Source organism: Phodopus roborovskii, unplaced genomic scaffold (assembly GCF_943737965.1).
Source record: "Phodopus roborovskii unplaced genomic scaffold, PHOROB, whole genome shotgun sequence".
Taxonomy (NCBI): Eukaryota; Metazoa; Chordata; class Mammalia; order Rodentia; family Cricetidae; genus Phodopus; species Phodopus roborovskii.
The window spans coordinates 24,558,144-24,580,055 of record NW_026126416.1 but is presented as its reverse complement, the minus strand read 5'-3'; the positions used below and the strand labels follow the sequence as shown (position 1 = coordinate 24,580,055).

Genomic DNA, 21,912 nt, shown 5'->3' with positions numbered 1-21,912 from the left:
ACACATGGCAGAGCCTCTCACTGCAGATGGTGTGACCTCCAAGCCTATGTGGAAGTTCAATAGCAGAAACCCAGGAAAACAGGACTTAATATAGAAAAGGAGTGGTAGCTTTCAGCCTAGGACTAAAAAAGAAATATGTAAACACATTGTTTCTAAACTTACCGTTAACAAGAATCATTATTTTTGTAATTGTTTCCCAAACTGCCACACATGGGAGCTTGTTGGGTGCTCCTGGAACTAGGTTGCTGCACAGAGGACACTCTCAACATGTACAAGGCCCTAGGATTGATCCCCACTGCTCCCTCCCCTCAAATGCAGCTGCTTCTGGACACCTGGGGCAGGGACTTGGCAAGTTCCATTGCTGCAGCTCCATGACCATGACCATACTTTGAGGAGCCAGGCAGAGGACAAGACCTTTAGCCTCCATCACTGGAAACAGATTTCTCCAGTGAAAATGAAGAAGTAAAGCTTTGCTCGCTCCAACAGTTGAGCTCTATTCTCATTCCCTCATTTTCCCTCCCTTTTCCTCTTTCCTTTACCCTTTCCCTCTGTTAAGTACCGAACTATCCCAGGCTTTCTACCATGCTAGGCAAGTACACAATCATGGAGGGACATCCCTTGCCTATTTTTTTTTTTTTTCCTGCATGATTTTGTTCTGTAGCTCAGCATGGTATTGAACTAGCTCACAGCCCTCCTGCTTTACGTGCTGAGTACTGGAATGACATGTGTGCACCCTTATCCCCAGCCTGGAGCAGCTCTCCCAAACACTTAGCATTAGAAACTAGTAAAGCTTTGATAAAATCCCTGTACCTGGCCCCAAGACAGGTATAAGTTTTCTATCCATTGAGCCCTGTGAGGTTGTTCTTAGAGAGCCTGCTTTTGGTGAGGGGATCAAAGGAATGAATGGCCCTGACTTGACTGGAGGCAATGCTAGTAAAAGGAGTCTACTAGTAGACAGAGAGTGTGGGCCAGGCCCAGGAATGGCAGGTCTAGCAGGGGCGGGGTGTGAAGATGACTTTACCTGCACTAATGTTGTTCTCACGGACTGTGCTGTGTTTTTAGTACAAGGAAGGAGTTTGAGTGTTGAAAGGACACAGGCTGGTCAACCTTGCAGATCAAGATCCACAGCAGGCTATTTGGAGAATGACTGAAGAGCTAGGGGAAGCCATGCTGAGCCCAAAGCTGCCTCTCTCCTCCTGGAAATGACTATGTGGATGATTCATGTCTCGCCTCCCCCTCACTTTCTCAGGCTAAAACCACATGTCCTGGGGTGTGGGGACAATGAGAAGGATCTCCGTTATATGGGTTCCAGCAATCCTTTCCCCTCAGTTGAAGAGCTGAGACAACAGAGCATTGGTAAAAATGGGGAGGCTCAGTGTGGGTCTCCGTGGAGACCTCTGACATCTGAAGTCCTTCTGAAGAAGTATCTGAGAATGCTGTGTGGTCCTGAGGCCGGCTCAAAGGAGAGCCCAGACATCTGGACCACTCCAGGATGTGTGGACACAAGCCAAAGGGAAGCAACCGCATGATGAGCAGTCAGGAAGGAGGCATGTAAAGTTTGAAGTGGGTAGGCCAACGCCTGTGTTGACAGTAAAATGGACCACTAGTTTCCTTGGCACAACAAAGTCCAGCTGTTCATGCTTTGGGATGCTGGCCTGAGCCATACCTCAACTGTGCTCTTCACATCAGAGCTTGGGTGGCTGGATATTTGAAAGCACTCTGCCTCTATTTCAGGTTCCAGGTTCCCCTGAATCTAGTGTGGACAGTCATGGGCACTGGTTGCCGGTCTGTGAGCTGGAGAGTAGGAAGATGTAAAATTGTCTGGAGATGGGAGAGGTCAGCAGTACCTAAAGCAGATGTGGAGGTGGTGGGGACTGGACTCCTTCCTTGCGTTTACTTTTCTTGATGCTAGCTTAGGTTGGTCTAAAACTCACGATTTTCCAGTCTCTGCATCCCAAGTGATTGTTAGAGGTTCACACCCATCCCCCCACCCGACTCCTCCACCAGCCATGTGTGAATGGTGTGTGTGTGAAGGCCAGGGGAGGTCATTTGCTGCCTTCTTCTATTGCCCTCCACCTTATTACCTTGACAGGTTTTCTTTTCCAGGAGGACTGAAAGAGAACAGGGTTTGCAGTACTCTAATGTCAAGGCACAACATCATTCCTGAGCGAGCACACATGCTCGTTTCCTGTTTTCTTATTCTAGGGAAACTGAGACCAATCTTGGAGACATGTCTAGAAGTGCCCCTTTCTATTCCAACAGGGCTCGAGAAGGCTTTAAATATAGGCTGTAAGTGCAAGAGTCAAATAGAAGAGGGAAATAAATGTGTCAGGTGTAAATAAGAGTTAACACCCATATCTACCTGTCTTGCCCTTGGGCTTCCTGGCATTCTGGGGATGAGGGTGGGGAGGAAGTACTTGGAGTTTGTTAGGGCCTTAACTGGATTTAACTGGTTTCATGCCCTCGATTCCTTTGTAAAATAAGATGAAAGTACTCACAGTGTTTTACATGGGATATGTGCCTGGCACAGAGGAAGCATTTAATCACGCTGCAGATTTTATAATTCTCTCACTTACCTGGAGTCAGGAAGTGACTGTAGAGGAAGAGGTTCCCCCTTAAGGGTATCTTCCATGGATGTTCTCTTCCTCTGTTCCCTTCAAGTCCTATGGGTGGCCTCTGTAATTGCCATTGTTCCTGGCCTGTCTGCACAGGGATGTTCCTGTCCACTAGAGTTTCCTCTGCACAACAGACCTTTTCCGGGATGTACATTCATGTATACTGGATGGTGATTGCAGATAATTTCCTGAACTGTAAGTCTCTCTGAGCTCACAATGCCCACGTGTGGTACAGTCTGTCTCCTCCTTTGGTCTGGAATTCGGGGGTGGGGGAGTACTTGTCCCACAGAACCTTGCTTTGTGTTCTACAGTACAGGGCAGGCTGTTTTGTTCTGACCTCTGAGGGTGAAAGTAAGTGAGGAGTCTCCCACTCATGACTTATCCACAGTGACTGACTTATTAAGGGCCCAGTGGGCAGGGTGCTCAGGTTTGACTTTAGCAGTAGAGTGCTTGCCTAGCATGCAAGTCCTGGATTCCATTCCCAGCACAGCACATCCTAGATGGATTTTTCTTTGAACCACCAGCTCACAAACAAAACAAAACAAAACAAACAAAAATGGAGACTTGTTTGTTTTTTGAGATAGGGTTTCTCTGTGAAGCTTTGCTGTCTGACCTAGAACTTGCTCTCATAGACCAGGCTGGCCTCGAACTCACAGAGATCCACCTGCCTCTGCCTCTCCAGTGCTGGAACTAAATAAAGGTGTGTGCCACCACCACCCGGCCACTAGCACTTATAACCCATTTATATTAATCTATGTTTTGCCTCATGGCTTTTTGCCTTTCTTCCATCTTGTATCTCTTATTTCCTCCCCTGTTGTCTCCCCTGTGCCTAGATTCTCCACATCCCCCTTTCTCTCTCTCCCCACATAACGTCTTCCTGCCTAGCCATTGGCCGTTCAGCTCTTTATTAAACCAATCAGAAGGTACCTTGGCAAAGAGTCATCTTCACAGTGTACAAAAAGATTATTCCACAACAGCATATAAAACAAAAACATTATTAGGGGCTGGAGAGATGGTTAAGAGTTCATACCATTCTTGCAAAGGACTTGAATCTGTTTCCTAGCACCTACACCAGGCAACTCAGAATTGCCTATAACTTCAGTTCTGGGGGTATTCGATGCCTCTAGCTTCTACAGGCCCCTGCACTCAAGTGCACATACTCACCCACAAATACATATTTCTAAGGAAAATAAATATTAAGAAAAACAACAAGCCTGTGAGCCGTTCAGGATACTCTCATGCCGTGTATCACATTGCTGCCCCTACCCCTTGGGCAGCAGCTGATTTGTTTGGCCTCTTTTCTGCAACAAGAAGTTTGAAAGCACTTGGCCCTGATGGCTGGAGAAAGGAAACTGGTGGGGGACTCTGTTCATAGCTAGTTATGGAATAAAGAGAAAAGGTGTTTAGATATGCTAGATGCCTTTTAGAGTAGCCTTACACAGTCTGATCATCTACTCCTCTCAACAGCCCTGCGAAGAGGGGCCCTTCATCTTTTCTCTTTTTGAAGTTTTAGCCGAAGTAACCAGGTAAAGGATGTCTTTGCCCTGGGTCATGAGATTAGTGCACTGCAAAGCAGGCAGTCTGGCTTCAGACTGTGTCTAACTATTTATTAATTGGCTTCCAAGACCCAAGAACACGTTTGTACCAAGGCCTCCATTGTAACAAGGATTAGATTCTCTAGACTGACTACTTTCCCCAGCATTGAGAGAATACTGGAACCAATGCTATTTGTGTAGTAGCTAGGGTTCCTCATATTGGGTTCTAGTTTCATTCTTATGCTGTAATAAAATACTCTTGACAGGAAGCAACTTAGGGAAGCAAGGGTTTATTTTAGCTTTTAATTCCAGGTTATAATCGGCACTGTGGGGAACATCAAGGTGACAGGAACTGAGGACAACTAGTCATGTTACAGCCATGTGAATGCATGCATGCTTAGTGCTAGGCTAGCTTTCTCCACTTCTTAACATCTACTTTTATTTGACCTGTGTGTTTGCCTCATAGTTATGTCTATGTACCACACCCATGCACCTTTGCCTGCAGAGGTCAAAAGAGGTTGTCAGGTTCCCTGGAACTGGAATTATGGACAATCCCAGACCTCTGTGTGGATGTTGGGAATCAAACTGGGGTCCTCAATAAGAACAAATGCTCTTAACATCTGAGCCATCTCTCCAGGTCCTTCTCCATTCTTATATAGTCTGGAGACCCAAACTAGATATGCTAATTTTATTTTAATTTGATGCAGGCTAGAGTTTTCTGAGAGGCGGGAACCCCAATTGAAAAAATGCCTCCATAAGATCAGGCTGTAGGCAAGCCTGTAGAACATTTTCTTAATTGGTGATTGACAGGGCAAGTCTCAGCCAATTGTGGGTGGTGCCATCTCTGGGCTAGTGGTCCTGGGTTCTAGAAGAAAGCAGGCTGACCAAGGCATTCAGGGCAAGCCAGTAAGCAGCACCTCTCCATGACCTCTGCATTAGCCCCTGCTTTTCAGGTTCTCACCTGTTTGAGTTCCTGCCCTGACTTCCTTCAGTGGTGAACAGTCATGTGGAAGTGCAAGCTTCCCCCAGCTTCCTTCTTGGTACAGTGGTTCATCATGGCAACAGAAACCCTAGCTGGTGGCACTAGGGGATGGTGCCATATAGGCTGTGGTTTCCCACATCCATTAAGACAGTCCTTTGCAGACCCACCTGATCAAAACAACCCCTCAACTGACTCTTCCCAGGTGGCTCTAGGTCTTCAAACGGAACAGTAAAACTAACAGCCAGGTGTGGTGACACAGGCCTTTGGTCCCAGCACTGAGGAGGTAGCGGCAGGGAAATCTTGTGAGTTCAAGGTCAGACTGGTCTATATAGTGAGTTCCAGGGCAGCCATGGCTACAACTGAGAAACAATAACAAAAACCCAAACCAAACCAAAACAGTCATCACATGAATTCCCCCCATCCCCGGCCTTATTTCAAAACATTAACTTCTCTCTAGAGACAAGAAATTTATCTCTGCCTGAAAATGCAGTGGTACCAACCGACATACAGCCAGGACTCAAGAGTACTGCAGCCTCTTGGAACCACAGTCATTCCTCCACATCTTACATCTGCCTCAGGGTTGTGCTCTTGAACATCGGCAGGCCTTATTCTCCCTGGCCACCTCACCTTGGCTGTCTTAATTTCAAGAGTCAAAAGCATGACCATGAACAGAACTGAAGCAAAACACATCAAAAACAGAGGGGAAAGTCATGAGCTATTTCCTCACAAATAATTACTTTAAAAATTGTTTTAATTGGCAGAACACTAACAGCCTTAGACAAACCAGTCTTTTTACTCAGCGTTTTATAACCTTGGAATGAAGGGCAGAGAATGTTGCATTTGAAGATACCAGAATACGCTACAGGGTCAGTGTCCTGGAACATGAACTTTGTTTTCCAGCTATGACCTTGGGGTCAACAGACCTGTATAAACTATAAGATTCTGATTCTACTAGATGAGATCGGTCAGAGGACACTCAGGTGAAACTTTAATTTACATCTTTGTTTCTGCTATTCAGTGCCCTACCTTTGGAGATGATAAGTCTGCGGGGAGTTTTAGGGCATTCTAAGCCAGGAATTTCTGGCTGGAATAGTTAACTGTCACCATAACCCTCATGACTTAATCTCTCAGGCAATAAAACGAAAAGCCAAATGCTTATAACTAATCCAATGGCCGTATACCACATAGGGGACCAGGAAGTAATCTTTATTTCAAAAGGATGCGAAAAGGCCATCCTCTCTGACCTTCTCCTACATTCTAAAACAGGCACATTCGAATAGGAAAAAGTAACGAGGAAATGAACATTTCCTGACGATCTACTGAGTTCCAGTCACATGCTTATATCTTAGCTCACATGATTTTTACTTGGTAAGAAAGTGTAACCAGAATACCTGAATTAGTACTGCCTGTCTCCACAAGCCCCGATGAGCAGACAGGAAATGCATCTTTGCCGTGTTTTACACAGTCCTAACCCTCCACCGATCTCCTCTCACACTGCTAGTATTTCACGTTCTTGAGACCTTGGTCTGAGATACCTAGGGTTTGTTCAAGGTGACACAATGCAGCAATTCAGAGTCAGAATTCGAATCCGACGCAGCATCCTCCCCGCTGCGGCACAGCCGGGGCTCTGAAACCGCAGGTCGCCGCGGAGTAACTAATGAGCCATGCCTCTCCCCTCAGCGCAGTGCCACAACTGGGAAACGCAAGGCCATCCTCGTGACTCCTGAATCTATCCGTTTTCACCCAAGTGCATGACTGCGGGAACGAGGCGGCCACGTGAGGGCGAGGAACAGATCGAGTCCGGCCAAGGGCAGGTCCCAGCACACGCGCTCTTCAGCGTCGCCACACAGCTGACCCTGGCGCGCGTGGGAGAAACCCGGAACGACCTTGGTTGCGGCCTCTGAGTCCCAGCGTGGCCACCTGGGGCCCTGGGCGAGACTCCCCCACAGTCTCCGCCCGTTACCACCCGGCGCGACCAACACAGACAGGATAACCCAGGCCAGGCTGCAGGGAGGAGGCCGGTCAGTCCCACGTGGACCAGCTCCCCGCTGAGGGCGGGGCCTAGGGGGCGTCCGGACCAATCAGAGCCGCGGCTCGGCTCACCCGGCTAGGCGCGCCCGAGCAGCCTGTGGCCACGTCACGTCGGGGGCGGGGCTCCGGGCGGGCGCGAGGCTCGGCAGGTCACATGGGGTGTGGGGAGGGCTATAAATAGGGGCAGCGGCGTGCTCTCTTGGAGTGATGGCCGCCGGCGCGCGCTGCGCTGCTTCTTCTCTCAGCCTCTGAGACGCCCGCGGCTGCTTCCGAGTGGGTGGCGAGCCCCACCGCGTCGTTCCCGGTGCTGCCGTCCCGGGCTGTGCGGCCGTGGCTCCATCCTGCCTCAGCCCCGTTCTCCTGGTCTCCGCTCGGCCCTCAGTTTCCTTTGGTGAGTGGCGGCGCGGCATCCTTGCAAAGGTTCTTTCTTCTCTGGAGCGGGCCCGGGGCGAGGGAAGCTGGCGAACGGGTGCGGAGTGCTGGCTGCGGGGTCCCGCCGCTCTGCTGCCCGCCTCCCCTACGCCGCACCCTTCCGCGGGCCTTTTCGGCGGTCCTCGGCAGGCGCGCGCGCGGGAATGGCCTTTTTCCGGTCTTCCACGGAGGGCGCGCGCGGGCAGCCCGGCGGCCGGAGGCAGAACCGGACGCGTGGGGCGGGGCGCGCGCGATCGGGCAGCACAGAGATCGCCATGTGCCCCACCTCGCACATCCTTTCGGGAACAGAGGACAGAAGTAGCGGGCGGAGGGCACTGCGGAGTTCTGGGCTGCTGCCTCCTTTCCAGGGATGCGCGCCGCTATTGTTATCTTCTCCCATTTCGTCCCCCCAGGATGAACTTGTGTCCTTTCTTTAATCCGCCATGGAATTCTGCTCCGCACTCTTAGCCCTCCAGAGCCAAAGAAACCTCAGACAACAGACGCCCATAAGCAGCATATAGCAGTAACTTCCCAGCTCGGTTTCTGTGCCGTAGTTACAGTATTTAATTTTATATAATATATACTATTTATTATAGCATTTTGATACCTCATTTCGTTTACACATCTTGAAAGCCGCGCAGTAATTCTCTTATTTAAAAAAAAAAAAAAAAAAAACCACTACACTAGAAAATGGCATCCACTGTGGCACCAATTACTAGTACTCTAGCTACTGTTACTACTGCTGCTCCGTCGGTGGATGACAAAGTATGGATGCTCATCCTGGGCTTCATCATTGCATTTGTCTTGGCATTCTCCGTGGGAGCCAATGATGTAGCAAATTCGTTTGGTACAGCTGTGGGCTCAGGTGTAGTGACTCTGAAGCAAGCCTGCATCCTAGCTAGCATCTTCGAAACGTTGGGCTCCGCCTTGCTGGGGGCCAAAGTGAGTGAAACCATCCGGAAGGGCTTGATTGATGTGGAGAGGTACAACAGAACTCAAGGCTTGCTCATGGCTGGCTCCGTCAGTGCTATGTTTGGTAAGTTCTTGTTATACCGTCTGTTCTCTTGGGTGTTATACCGTCTATCTTAGGGTGGTTCCGTTTTTTGTTTTTTTTTTGTTTGTTTGTTTGTTTTTTTTTTTTTTTTTTTTTTTTTTTTTTTTTTGTCCTCAACCTTTTTCTGCTTATTTTCATGAGAATGCACTGCTTACATAACGGAATTTGCCATTTACCCAACAAAATTTGATTCTGTTTCAGGTTCTGCTGTGTGGCAACTAGTGGCTTCGTTTTTGAAGCTGCCCATTTCTGGAACCCATTGTATTGTCGGTGCAACCATTGGTTTCTCCCTCGTGGCAAAGGGGCAGGAGGGTGTCAAGTGGTCTGCACTGATAAAAGTCGGTATGTTTAAATTCTGAATGGTTTAGGTCTTATTTTTGTCCTGTTGCTATAATACTGTGTATGCGGAGTGGGTGTGTAATATAAATTAGGGGGGCAAATTTAAGAGTATCAGAAGTGGAATGCCTAACATTTCAGGAGCATGTGTCCTTAGTTTCATTACTTGACACTTTACTTTGTGTTCTATTCCAGTGATGTCTTGGTTCGTCTCTCCACTGCTTTCTGGTATTATGTCTGGAATTTTATTCTTCCTTGTGCGTGCATTCATCCTCCGTAAGGTAACCTTTCTACTTACGACCTTTCATGAGTCACAGTCAGTCTTGTTCAAACTCACTGGTATTCTCTCAGATGTGAGTGGTATGTAAGTAAGTATGTGGCTTTGGAAAGTTAAAAAGTCTTTGTTCTGTACCTCCTGTATGTTGTGATATTTTAAAGAAGTTTTTAATACCCCAGAGGCCATTCGGGGAGGAAAAACTGGATAGTTCTATGGGCTGCCAAGAAATAAGAGAGACTGGGAGTGAAAAATAAGGACATTTGTTGAAGGTGGCTTTGTCTAGCCATGTGCAGGCTCCTACCTTATCTAAACTACCATTACATTCAGGACAATTGGAATTGTAACCATTGAGTTCAACATGTCACAGTATCCTTCTGTGGCTTTTCTAAACTAGGTCTCTCCCATGCAGATTATTTACTACATATAAGCTTTTAGATGACACCCCTACTTGTAGGGTCTACTTTCTCAGAGAGAAAGAGCAGGTAAGATAAGTTGTTAGGATTTTTTATTTTGTTTTTGCTTTAAAAAAAAAAAAACACAGGTAGCCATTGAATTTCCTGACTATTTGAAAATCCCTTTTGAGAGACCTAGTGGCATTTCTTTTATCATGGAGTCTGACCCTGGCTTCACAATAAATGTAGACAAGGGATTATGTTGGCACTGGACTGAATTACAGGGAAAAAAAAATGCATTTTTCTCAGGAGTTGTCCTATTTTCTAGGGTGAGTGGCTCTAAGAATCCTTTGTTATGTTCTTTTAAAATGCCCCTGAACTGTAGAAATCTAAGTGGGGGAGGTAGGTCCCTTGTCCCAACAGAAGGAGTGTGTTTAGACTCACTGCTTCTTGATCTAGTTCTAAGAGTCTCTGGGGAATGATTTATGACTTTCTCAGTAGAAGTCCTTCCCTGGACCTTCCCGATTCTCTATACTCACCATTATGTGTCTGGCAGAACATATTTAACATTGAGCCTTAGAAGTATCCAGTTGACAACTAACCTGGGCTCAAGGGGCTCACAGAGAATGAGCCACCAACCATAGAACTTGCATGGGACTAACCTGCCTATGTTGCATGGTCTTCTTGTGGAACTGCTAATAGTGGGAGCAGGGGCTGTTTCTCTATTGCCTGCTCTTGGGACCATTTCTTCCTGGGTTGCCTCATCCAACAGAGAGGTGCCTAGTCTTGCTGCAACTTGATATCTCATGGTTGGCTGATATACATGGAAGGCCTGCTCATTTCTGAAGAGAAGGGAGAAGGGAATATGTGTGTGTGTGGGGGGGTGCTGATTGGGTTGTGAAAAAATTAACTGATAATTAATAATAAAAAGGATTAGCAAATAAAAAAAGGAAGTATCTCTAGCTTGGCGTAGTGTGACTAAGTAAACAGTTCACTGATGGGCAAATAAGAAGGTATGATTAGATTGTCTACCCATTCCCCTAGCCGTAGAATATGGTAATTTGATTCTCAGCAGTACTCAGTAATCTGTTTTTAATGTTCCTGTTAGAGCCATCTATCTCTTGATGTACTGATTAACCAGAATAATTAATATGTTGTGTGGTTTACGGGGGTCCATGGAAGAATCAGGGTCATTCTAGGATAAATTTTAGCTTTCTCAATCGCAGGGGAATCAACACCCAACACAGTAATAGAATGCTGTTTGGATTCCTGTTTGATAAAGGTTTATGCTGGCCCCTTTGATTATTGTGAAGTAGGCCATTCTAATACTGAAGAGCCTTCTCTTATCTGATCTCAGAAAACTAATTGGTGATCATTCCTGGAGTGGGGAACAGAGGTACAGAGAGGGGTTTCTCTGTCTAGAACCTCTCATTGAGGATATTTGCCAAGTATCTTTACTCTCGCTGTTACTAGGAGTTCAAGTTGGCTATATTAACTATTCTTTTTTATAGTCTCATGTAGCCCAGACTGACCTTGAACTTCTGATCCTCCTGCATGCACCTCACATGTTCTTGGATGTGTGCCCTACTCTTAGCTTAACAGAATGTTTTTTACAAAAGTATGTGATGGGCATGATCAGGAATGCTGGGTGGTGTTTAATGCAGTGCTGACTTTAAGGGTCTTCCCCTGTCTCTCACTTGTTCACAGTCCTTTAGTAATGAGGGACCCTTTCTTGTCTCCCTTGCCATAACTGGGTGAGATATATTCACATCATTTCCAAGTAAAGCTTTAACTTCTTGGTCTAATTCCTTCCTGTATTGGACCCAAAATAGTTCCTGGAAGTCCGTTGACTTCACTGAAAGATCTAGTGCATAACTGGTTTTTATCACTATATGTAAAAGTCAAGTAGGTCACATGGTGAGAAAACAATTTTATAAAAGTCACTAGCCTAGTTGCCTCTTGGAAAGAACCAGGGGGAAGCTAAAAGGGAGAGGCTTTCCTTATTTTGTCATTGTTCTTGACTCTTCCAAAGTTTTTGGTGTTTTTTTGTTTGTTTGTTTGTTTGTTTTTTAAACCAGTTAGCCTGTATTTCAGGTTATTAAGACTAGTCATTCACTATACTATCCTAAGCTATATATTCTTTATTTTATATTTATTGATATTTGCCACTAAGTTTCTGTAGTGCAGGTTGACCTTGAACTGGGGCTAAGGGGTGGGGCTGGTATGGTATTCTGCTTCAGTAAGTCCAGTGCTGGTGTTAAGTAAGGTGTATAGCAACATGTCCACCATGGGCCCCAGCTACGCTACTATTTACTTCAGAGAACATTTAATTGTTCCCCACAACAACAACAACAAAATACATACATACATAGGCTGCTTGAATCAATTATTAAGTTGCCTTTGAAAATTTGGTTAGAGTCCCTACTTAATATCTATTGAATTTTCTTGAAATCCTGGGTTTGCTTGCCGACCTCAGGCTCTTGTCTGCCTTTAGGTGTGGCTTGCAACTATTTAGTTATTCAGGGGTGAGTCATGGGCTCTATAGGTTCTTTCTGATCTCATGTCTCACTGTTAGTGTCCTCCTAAACAATGAGTAAAGCTTAAAATTAAGTGTTTTTCAGTGAGGGTCTATACCAATATGAAAAGCCATGCTTTGTGAGAGTCCTGTGCCTTTTCTTTAACTTCACTGATTTTTAAGCTGCTGCTCAAGTTGTAATGTTTGTCAGAAACTTTGGAATTACATTTGGTCTTCACCTCTGTCTCATCCTTAAGATTTTTCATGGAATTGTGGCAAGGATAGCATTAAACTTTTTACTGAAGGTTTGTCTTTCCTGATGAGACCTATGCTCTCATTCTTTTAAGTATTTGGCTTGGAAGTTTTTCTAGGGAATTGTCTATAATACAAACTTACTGTAAAGTGAACTTTTTTAAATTTCTAGTCACACTGGCCTTTGGGTGGGCTTTGCATTTGTTCATACCTCTGCCTACCCCTGTCCTCTAGTGAACAGGTGGCTTGCACCTTCCACACTCTGAGACATTCATGTCAGCCCTTCACTCCCAGACCAGTTAAAATGCCCCTTCCCCGTCAACATCCTCCTGCCTATTTTCCCCGCTTTGAAGTATTTGTCAGCCAGTATGTTGCTATGTAGTAAAGTATGACACTTAGTTCTATGCAAATGGGAACTTGGTCTGGTCCTTCCTCTACTTCAGGGCTCTAAACAGTTCTTGACAGTTATTGACTGAGTGGACTGTTCACAATTGATTTAACTTGCACTTTGATAAAACCATATGCCATATATATATATATATATATATATATATATATATGAATATGATGGTTGTGTATAGTCTACACATCAGGAAATGTGTGTTTTAACTTGGTCTGTTTCAGTATAGTACATCCTGGGGCATGTGTTCAGGTTTACAGATGGACTTTGGATAATTCAAAGGAACTGATTATTTGGGATATCAGTCACATCCTTGTTATTATGAATAGGGAGGAAAAGTCATTATGGATAGAAGGTGTCATTAGTTTTTTTAGAGAGCAAATGCAGGACAAAGCTCAATTGGCTTTGTAGAAATTACTATGGGAAGCTGTTATTAGCACCGTGATCACATAGCCTGCCTTACCACAGAATGTTCTGGAAATGGATCTACATTTACAAGTTTTAAGATACTGATCTTAATGTTTTACAGGCAGATCCAGTTCCTAATGGCTTACGAGCTTTACCGGTTTTTTATGCCTGTACAGTTGGAATAAACCTCTTTTCCATTATGTATACTGGAGCACCGTGTAAGTACAAATCAAGATATTTAAATGTGAATTTAAGGTTATTTACAAAACTTTCATTAAATGCCCGATTTACCCCTTTTTTGCTTTACAGGGCTGAAATCTCCTAGAAGGTGGCTGGCCTGCGCCCATTTCAGAAGGCTGCAGGCTAGTGTATGCTGAGTTAACCTAGATAGTTTTCAACCAAAGAGACCTGCTCAGATTCTAAACCACTACAGACCTTTCCTCTTTAGTCTTCACAGGATCCACTGATAATATGACCTTCTCCCTTCCCTTTCTCATACTTACGCTAAAAATGCTGGAATTGATACTGGCCGTAACTACCGAAGAGTCATTAGTTAATCTGTCTTTCAATAATCAGTCACGTAGGACTGGTTGTTAGATGCCTTTTTTTCTCTCCCAATTGGAGCAATTTCAGTTTCTAAGTTCTAAGTTTGCACCCTTGAATTTATTTGAATGAGAAGAGTTGGGTGTGTAACACTTGGAAGAAGAATTTCTGCAGCTAAGAGGAGCCTTTGAGAGGATGTAAAGGTTCCTGTGTTGATCGCTTTCAAAGTGGGACTAAGGGAAGGCAAGAATTCACTTATGGCAACTGAGAGATTGGATAGATTGGACCTTGTGAGGCAGAGCAAGTTCTGGCATCCAGGCTCATTGGGTGTATTTGTTCTTAACTACACAAGAACCTAGACAGTACCATCTTCTGACTAATCAGTGGGAAGAAGGAAGATTGTGTGCAGCCCAGGGCATCCCTGTGTCTGTGTGTATAAATAGAAAGGTAGAAAAGGGATTTGTCCTTATATATTACATGCTTGCATCTTCAATTTTTGAAGGATCTTAATTCTTATGACCACTAAATTGATCCACTTCTGACTATTGGATTGTGATCTGTTTATTACTGCCACTGAAAATAAGTAGTAAGTCACTGAGCAAAACAGAAACAGCCAGCAGAGTATTTCTTACTTGAAATGTCAGTAAAAAGGCAGACTTTACAACAGGACTGGCCTTGATGTAAGAACTTTGCTACTTTTGTTCTGTCCTTTATTGATCATTTATAAGGAAAACCAATCCTTTCATTCCTTTTGACTTGGAATGTGAACAAATTTAAATTGTTGTAGAGCCTGATTTAACCTCATGTGTATTTTACTTTGTGTGACTAACTGCATGAGCACAATTGAAAGCAGAACTTAAAATGAAAAGATCATTAGTCACCATAGAACTTGAGTTCTGAAGGATCTCAGTTTATGTCTAGTTCTTAAAGGTTGGGTCTTAATAATTTTTGTCTCTTACAGTACTGAGGATTGAAACTAGGGCCTTATACAAGCTAGGCTGATGCTACAAACCTCAGTTGAAAAAAGTTGTGATGGAATGATAATGTTTCCATTTTGTAAGTGACTTAATATGCAGGGAGCAAAATCAAGTGAAACAAGTATAGATGATTAAGCTGCTATGGGAAGGTCATGCAGACAGTGGTTTCCTGGGCTTCAGTGATATGAAATGGTCTCAGCTTCAGTGCAGGCCAGCAGCCCCAGTTGCCTGTATGCCAGTGGTAAGCTGATACTGGCTAATACTGCCGATCCTGAGGGGAAAGTATTGGAGAACAAATCTCTCAGTGGCTTGGTAGTGAACTCCTACTAAACTTCTCCTTTGTGCAAGACAACTATTTAAAAAACTGTCTTCCTATAATTATCAGCTGTTTTCTGTTAGCTTGATAATACTTTTACATAGACAATCAGTTTTCCTGAAGGCTGTTTGTTGGTACAGTGAATGTGGTAATTTTCCACAATTCTGTTGACCTGACACTGACTGAAACAACTTCCCTTTTTACTGTTAAAATAAATCATGTGTAAGTGTAGTATGTGGTAGTTAGAATGAAGAAATGAAGAAAGAGATGCTTTGCTTGATTTTATAGCTTCAGGTCATCAATGTACTGATTCTTGCATCTGCAGGGCCAAGAGCATGAAGAAACTTAGTACTTGAGTCCAGCAAATGTTTCAGTGGGACTGGTTGCTGTGGGTATAAGATGGTCATTGGGTTTTTCTCCATGGTCTGTATGGCCACTAGCCTAACAAAACTCTGGAATGTCAGCAGCTGTCAAGGGTGATGATGGGCTAGCTTGGGGAAGCCTTCCTTTCCCTCAGGAGGGTTTACACGTTGTAGCAGGGGGCAGTTGCCCTGGGGTTTTCAAGATGCACCATTTTATCTCGTAGTGCTGGGCTTTGACAAACTTCCTCTGTGGGGTACCATCCTCATCTCGGTGGGATGTGCAGTTTTCTGTGCCCTTTTCGTCTGGTTCTTTGTATGTCCCAGGATGAAGAGAAAAATTGAACGTAAGTAATATACAGTTTAGTAATGTTCTCCTCTACCTTCCCCCTCCTTTCCTCCCTCATCTGTAAGAGTACACTACTTAGACAGACTGACAACATAGGGGCTTTAAATGGACTAAAAGTGGCCTGAGATGCAGCCGTTAAGACTATGTGACTAAGGTTAGGTACACAGTAGTTTTGACAGAAGCATTTACCTCAGCTACCTCTGTATACTTGGCTTATTTGTATGTGCTGCAGTGCCTGTATACATATACACTGCATATACACTGTATACATATGTGCAGACAGACGCATAGCCGTGCACATAGTTCTTGTGCTAGAGCTGAAACACATGCAGAAGCAAACAGTTTTAGGTGTAAGTCATCTCTCGGGTCATCGAGAATGTTTTTGTGGTGTCGTTAAATACTGAGTATGTTTTGATTGGCACTAGTCTTTGTTTTCTTGGTGGCTAAGATAACTTAGGAGACTCCTGTTCTGCCCTTGTAGTATGTGGAATGTTAGTTTGCTGATGCATAGCAGTGTGGGGATGCATAGACTGCAGTGGTGTTAAAAGAATGCTGCGTCACTGCAGCTGAACTGAGGAGCTGCCCAGACCTCTGCTAGTCAGCTGTGCACATGCACAGTGGGAATGAGGACTCTAGCCTCCTTTTTTTGTCTCAGTCTGGGAGGAGAAACAAATCTTACTTTAATGCTCTACTTGTGAGATGCCTGAGCCAACAGATAAATATGGTGAGCACTGGTCTGATAGACAGAAATGCTGCCCAGCTACTAGGTGTGGAAGTGTTTAGCCATTACTGTTACAGCTTAGTTGTCTGTACTCTTGGCCTGAGAGTTGGGAAATTCCTTAGGGGCAGTTTAGCTCTTGAGTCAACTGCCTTGAGTTCCCTTTAAAGACAGAGAGCTAAGAACGGTTTTACGCTTACAAATTATAAAAATAAAGACCAAGAAATGGACCAGAGCCCTAAATATTTAGTCTCTGCTGCCTACAGCTGTTTGTCATCCTCCTTTTCCTCCCAGTAGAGTGTGTGGCTGACTTGCTCCCAAGGGACAGATGAGTTCCTGACATAATAAAGATGGCAGGAACATTAGCTTGAATTTTTTACTAGAATTTACACCTATTATTTTGAGATGGGTTTTGTCTGGGGGTAGATAGAAAGGGATATGAAACAAAATAGTATGGTCGAACCAAAAATTCCCTTTATTTTCTAGGAGAAATAAAGTGTAGTCCCTCTGAAAGTCCCTTAATGGAAAAGAAGAACAACTTGAAAGAAGACCATGAAGAAACAAAGGTGTCTCTTGGGGATGTGGAGAATGGGAATCCAGTGTCTGAGGTGGCATGTGCCCCTGGGCCTCTCCGGGCTGTGGTGGAGGAGAGAACAGTGTCATTCAAACTTGGAGACCTGGAGGAAGCTCCAGAGCGAGAACGGCTTCCCATGGACTTGAAAGAAGAGACTAGCATAGATGGTACCATCAATGGTGAGTTGCCTTTCCAGGGTTTCCCCATGTCCCCGTGGTTGTGGAGAGGCTGCTCTTCTGGATTGATGCACTTTTCATTGAATGTTACCTTTTTTTGGTCTTGGTTAGGTGCAGTGCAGTTGCCTAATGGAAACCTTGTTCAGTTCAGTCAAACTGTCAGCAACCAGATTAACTCCAGTGGCCACTATCAGTATCACACTGTGCACAAAGATTCTGGCTTGTACAAAGAGCTTCTCCATAAGTTACATCTGGCCAAAGTGGGAGACTGTATGGGAGACTCTGGGGACAAGCCGTTGAGGCGCAACAACAGCTACACTTCCTACACCATGGCAATATGTGGCATGCCCCTGGATTCATTCCGTGCCAAAGAAGGTGAACAGAAGGGAGAAGAAACAGAGACGCTGACATGGCCTAATGCAGATACCAAGAAGCGGATTCGAATGGACAGTTACACCAGTTACTGCAATGCTGTGTCCGACCTTCACTCTGAATCTGAGATGGACATGAATGTTAAGGCTGAGATGGATAACAGAAAAGGAAGTAGTGGCTCTCTTGAAGAGTGGTATGACCAGGATAAGCCTGAAGTCTCCCTCCTCTTCCAGTTTCTGCAGATCCTGACAGCCTGCTTTGGGTCATTTGCCCATGGCGGCAATGACGTCAGGTCAGTCCTCATGTCTCTCAGTGTTAGTGACTCTTTATAAAAACAGTCTACTTAACCTCCTGTGTGCAGTGCTCTGCCTCAGTGGGGGACACTGAGTAATCTAGACAGTAATCTGCTACAGGTGGTAGTCGTTAATAAAGCAAAAAGGAAGCTCATTTAGATTATAAGAATACTTTTAGCTTTATTTCTAGAATATAAATCTCTCTTCAGATGGGAACTGAGTCTTTGGTAAATTGTGACATCAGTGATGAAAAACTTGAAATTGCTGACTGACCTGAGGGTGGACTTAAGGTTATTGGGCCTTGTTTCTGTGGCCTGTAGACTTCATAGGGTCTGAGGCTTGCTTTAAGCTTTGTGTAGAAGGAAAGGCCTCCACTTGCATATACCCTTCTGTCCAGCAGCCTTGATCTTCTATTGTGTGCTGGGCTTCTGTAGAGTGGTTTGCTAAATGATCTGAAAAGCTGGGTGTATGCAGTTAAGTCAGTCAGTTATCAGATTGGGTTTGACAAGAAGTGTTTCTGCCTAGAAAGTCACCACTGCTGTCTCTTTTCTTCCAGCAATGCCATCGGTCCTCTGGTTGCTTTGTATCTTGTTTATACAACTCAAGATGTGTCTACAAAGATGGCAACACCAATATGGCTTCTGCTTTATGGTGGTGTTGGCATCTGCATAGGGCTGTGGGTTTGGGGAAGAAGAGTTATCCAGACCATGGGGAAGGACCTGACACCAATCACACCCTCTAGGTGAGTAGGTGAAGTGTGCCTTAGGGTGGAGCTCAAACTTCCAAGAGATGCAGTGCTGTGGAGGGTTGCACAGGTCTCTGCTAGAGGAATATGTTGCAGTTGCTGCTGTTCTCATAGTTGATCTGAACATTTTCTGCTAACTTACTGTCTGGCTTATAAATACTTTTTGTCAATCTTCTCAGCTCTAGTGAATTTTCTGAGAAAGATATACTACCATAAATAAATAAATAAATATATATATATATATTTATATTTATATATGGCTTTGATTCAGGAGCTAAAAACTTATACTTTCTTCAGAATAGAAGTCCCAACTTTCTGTTTGTTTGCATTTTGAGACAGGTTCTCTAGTTTTGCCTAGCCTGGAATTCACTATGTAGACTAAGCTGACCTCGAACTCGGAAATTTATCTTCCTCTGTCTTCTGAGTGCTAGGATTCAAAGGCATGTGCCACCATGTCTGGCATGTCCCAGCTTTTTAAATAATGAAATTCCAGAAGTACTTAATCTTCAGATGTTAGAGCCTTGGCCCTGCTTAAGTAGGTTTCAGGGGTGAGAGGAGATGAAAATGTCAGGTTTTGTCACTATGTAGAACAAAGCAAGATTAGGTTAGGTTACTTGGGTAGTGTTGGCTTTTCCAGAAAACTCTAAAATGTTGACAAATATCTTTTTGTACCAACAGTGGTTTCAGTATTGAGCTGGCATCTGCCCTTACTGTGGTTGTTGCATCAAACATTGGCCTTCCCATCAGCACAACACACTGTAAAGTAAGTGGAATGGAATGAGATGGACCCCCTCAAATTGTCCTAGCCCTAGTCATATGTGGCTTTACTTCTTTTACTTGATTTAGAAAGTTTTGTGCAGTTGGAGTCTTAAAAGTTGACAAGCTTAGACAATGACCGTGTGGGTAAAGCTGACATTCTACAATTTGTCTGTAATCATTTAAAGTTCTCTTGGGTGGATCTGGCTGTGATTTCTAGTTATGGACCTTTTGTCCCTCTGTCATTGCAGTTTGTGTGTTGCTCTTCATTTCTACTTAGCATCTTTGTATTCCGTGGGGAAGCCAGTCAGAAGTATGGACATGTGCTAATAAACTGGTTAGCTAGTCTGGGTCTGGGTGGGTTCCTCTGTTGGTAAGGGCAGTCTTCGCTAAAAGCATATATCCAGGGCCTCTTAGGCCTGTAGTGCTAAGAAACTAGCAGGACTTTTAAGAAGTTTTTTGATGCTGTAAGGCAGAGGCAGGCAGATCTCTGTGAGTTCGAGGCCAGCCTGGTCTACAGTGAGTCCCAGGACAGCCAGGACTACACAGAGAAACCCTGTTTTAAAAAACCAAACAAAGAAATAAGTAAGTAACAATGAGAATTTTTTTTGGTGACCATGATGTAATTAATTATATGATAAAGAAGAAACTGACTTTCTTAAAAGAACTGAAGCTGATCCAGCCTGGGGCCTGCCAAGTCACTCTTTCTGCTAGAGTGTCTGTTGGCTCATATACCATTCACTCTAGAACAGTTGATAAGAAGTCAGAAATTAACTTTAGGCAGAGAAAAGGAATCTTGTCATATTATAGTACATTTACCACAGGTTTAATGATGGAAATTTTTATTGCCTTCATCTTCCCATGGATAATTTTAACTTGTTAGAAGTTAGCTTTTGGCTTATGTCACATGCCTGTAGTTTCACCTTTTGGGGTGATGAAGTAGGGGGATGGATCTACAAGTTCAATTCTGTCCAGACGACAGTGAGAGAGACCAGGTTGTTCTTCAGACAGAAAATGCATCCATGGAGCTGGATTCATCTCTTGTCTGGGTTCCTTGTTCCAGTTGTCTTTTTGCTGATTGTAGTTTCTGGTCTGTTTCTCTCTTAGGTGGGCTCTGTTGTGTCTGTTGGCTGGCTCCGATCCAAGAAGGCTGTCGACTGGCGACTATTTCGTAACATTTTTATGGCCTGGTTTGTCACGGTCCCCATTTCTGGGGTTATCAGTGCTGCTATCATGGCATTATTCAAATACATCATCCTCAAAGTGTGAAGCTGGGGTTGAAATTTTTGTCAGCATCTGGGACCACCATATACATTCCTGTTCCTAGAAGAATGCTCACAGTGTTGCCGAAGACAGACAAGGGGTTTAAAGTTTGGGAGCCATGGGAGGGAAGTGTAATTTACACTATAATTGCTTTTGTGCTAAATATGACTTGTCTCAAATTAGCTATGTAAAATAGCCAGGTTTCCATTGGTTCATCCTAAGGTCCCTTTTCTTCTAGGCTATGAATTCCTGTACATATTTCTCTACTTTTGTATCAGGCATCAATTCCATTATATTTTAATGTTGTCTGTAAGATAACTTATGTGGGTTCTTTTTAAACAGCCAGGCAGAGCCATTTGATGGCAGGAACTCTGCTTTGTTGGCCTCACCAGCTTCTTCCCCAAGATGCACAGGGATTTAACAAACATGTAACTGAAGCTTCCCTCGTAGTCTCTCATTGAAATAGTCACGGCACTCTGCCCTGTCAGTTGTAGCAGGTTCTGTTGACATATGTGGGAACTTCTTAGAGGGCCAAGAATCTTTGGCACAGTGAAAATAAAAATTTATAGTAACTTCTTTGCAAACAACTCCTGGACATGTTGCTAAGAAGTATAAAGACAAAGCCTCCTGGCGGTTGTGGGTATTCCTTTTGAGATTTTTGGCAGTGTGGGATGGGTGAATGAAGTGCAATGTGAACTTTGGGCAAATTCAATGGGACAGCCTTCCATGTTCATCTGTCTACCTCTTAACTGAATAAAAAGCCTACAATTTTTAGAAAACCTGTTCTTGTAGTTTTTGTGTTGGGTCCTCAGAATCCTGGTTATTCAGCATTATGACATTCTTAGGACAATGCATGTACTTTATCAAATGAGAGTGCTATCCAAGTTCAAGCTCCTTGCTCTTCCTTTTCTGTGAGCCTCTGAATGATACTGCTTCATGTAGCCATTTGGTGTGTGGCAGTTATGCAGCCTAGACCTCAGGTCTGCACATAGTTCACTTAGATTAACAGAAGCTGAAATGAGGTTGTGTGTGGTTTAACTTCATCTAAGAATTCTTGCTTATAGTGCTGAAGATAGAGCTCAGGTAGAGCACTTGCCTGCCATACACATGCCCCAGGTTCAATCTTTGACGCTACAGAGGAAAAAACAAAAAACAAAACAAAAAACCAAAAGCTTGGGGTTCTTCAACCTTGCTATGTTGGTTTTTACACTTTGTTAGAACAATTAATGAAAAATTATTTCTTTGTGAGCTATGTTGATGGTT

The 21,912-nt window shown here is 44.1% G+C and overlaps 1 protein-coding gene across 1 annotated transcript; it reads left to right on the top strand.

The window, feature by feature from the left end:
- The first annotated feature begins 7,405 nt into the window (after positions 1-7,405).
- Positions 7,406-21,428, top strand: Slc20a1 (solute carrier family 20 member 1). Its single transcript, XM_051183410.1, has 11 exons — positions 7,406-7,554; positions 7,988-8,610; positions 8,830-8,970; positions 9,160-9,245; positions 13,330-13,426; positions 15,631-15,750; positions 16,957-17,223; positions 17,332-17,884; positions 18,442-18,627; positions 19,309-19,393; positions 20,494-21,428. Exons 2-11 carry the CDS (start codon positions 8,265-8,267, stop codon positions 20,653-20,655), a joined length of 2,043 nt encoding a protein of 680 aa, XP_051039367.1. The 5' UTR covers positions 7,406-7,554; positions 7,988-8,264; the 3' UTR covers positions 20,656-21,428.
- Positions 21,429-21,912: the final 484 nt, after the last annotated feature.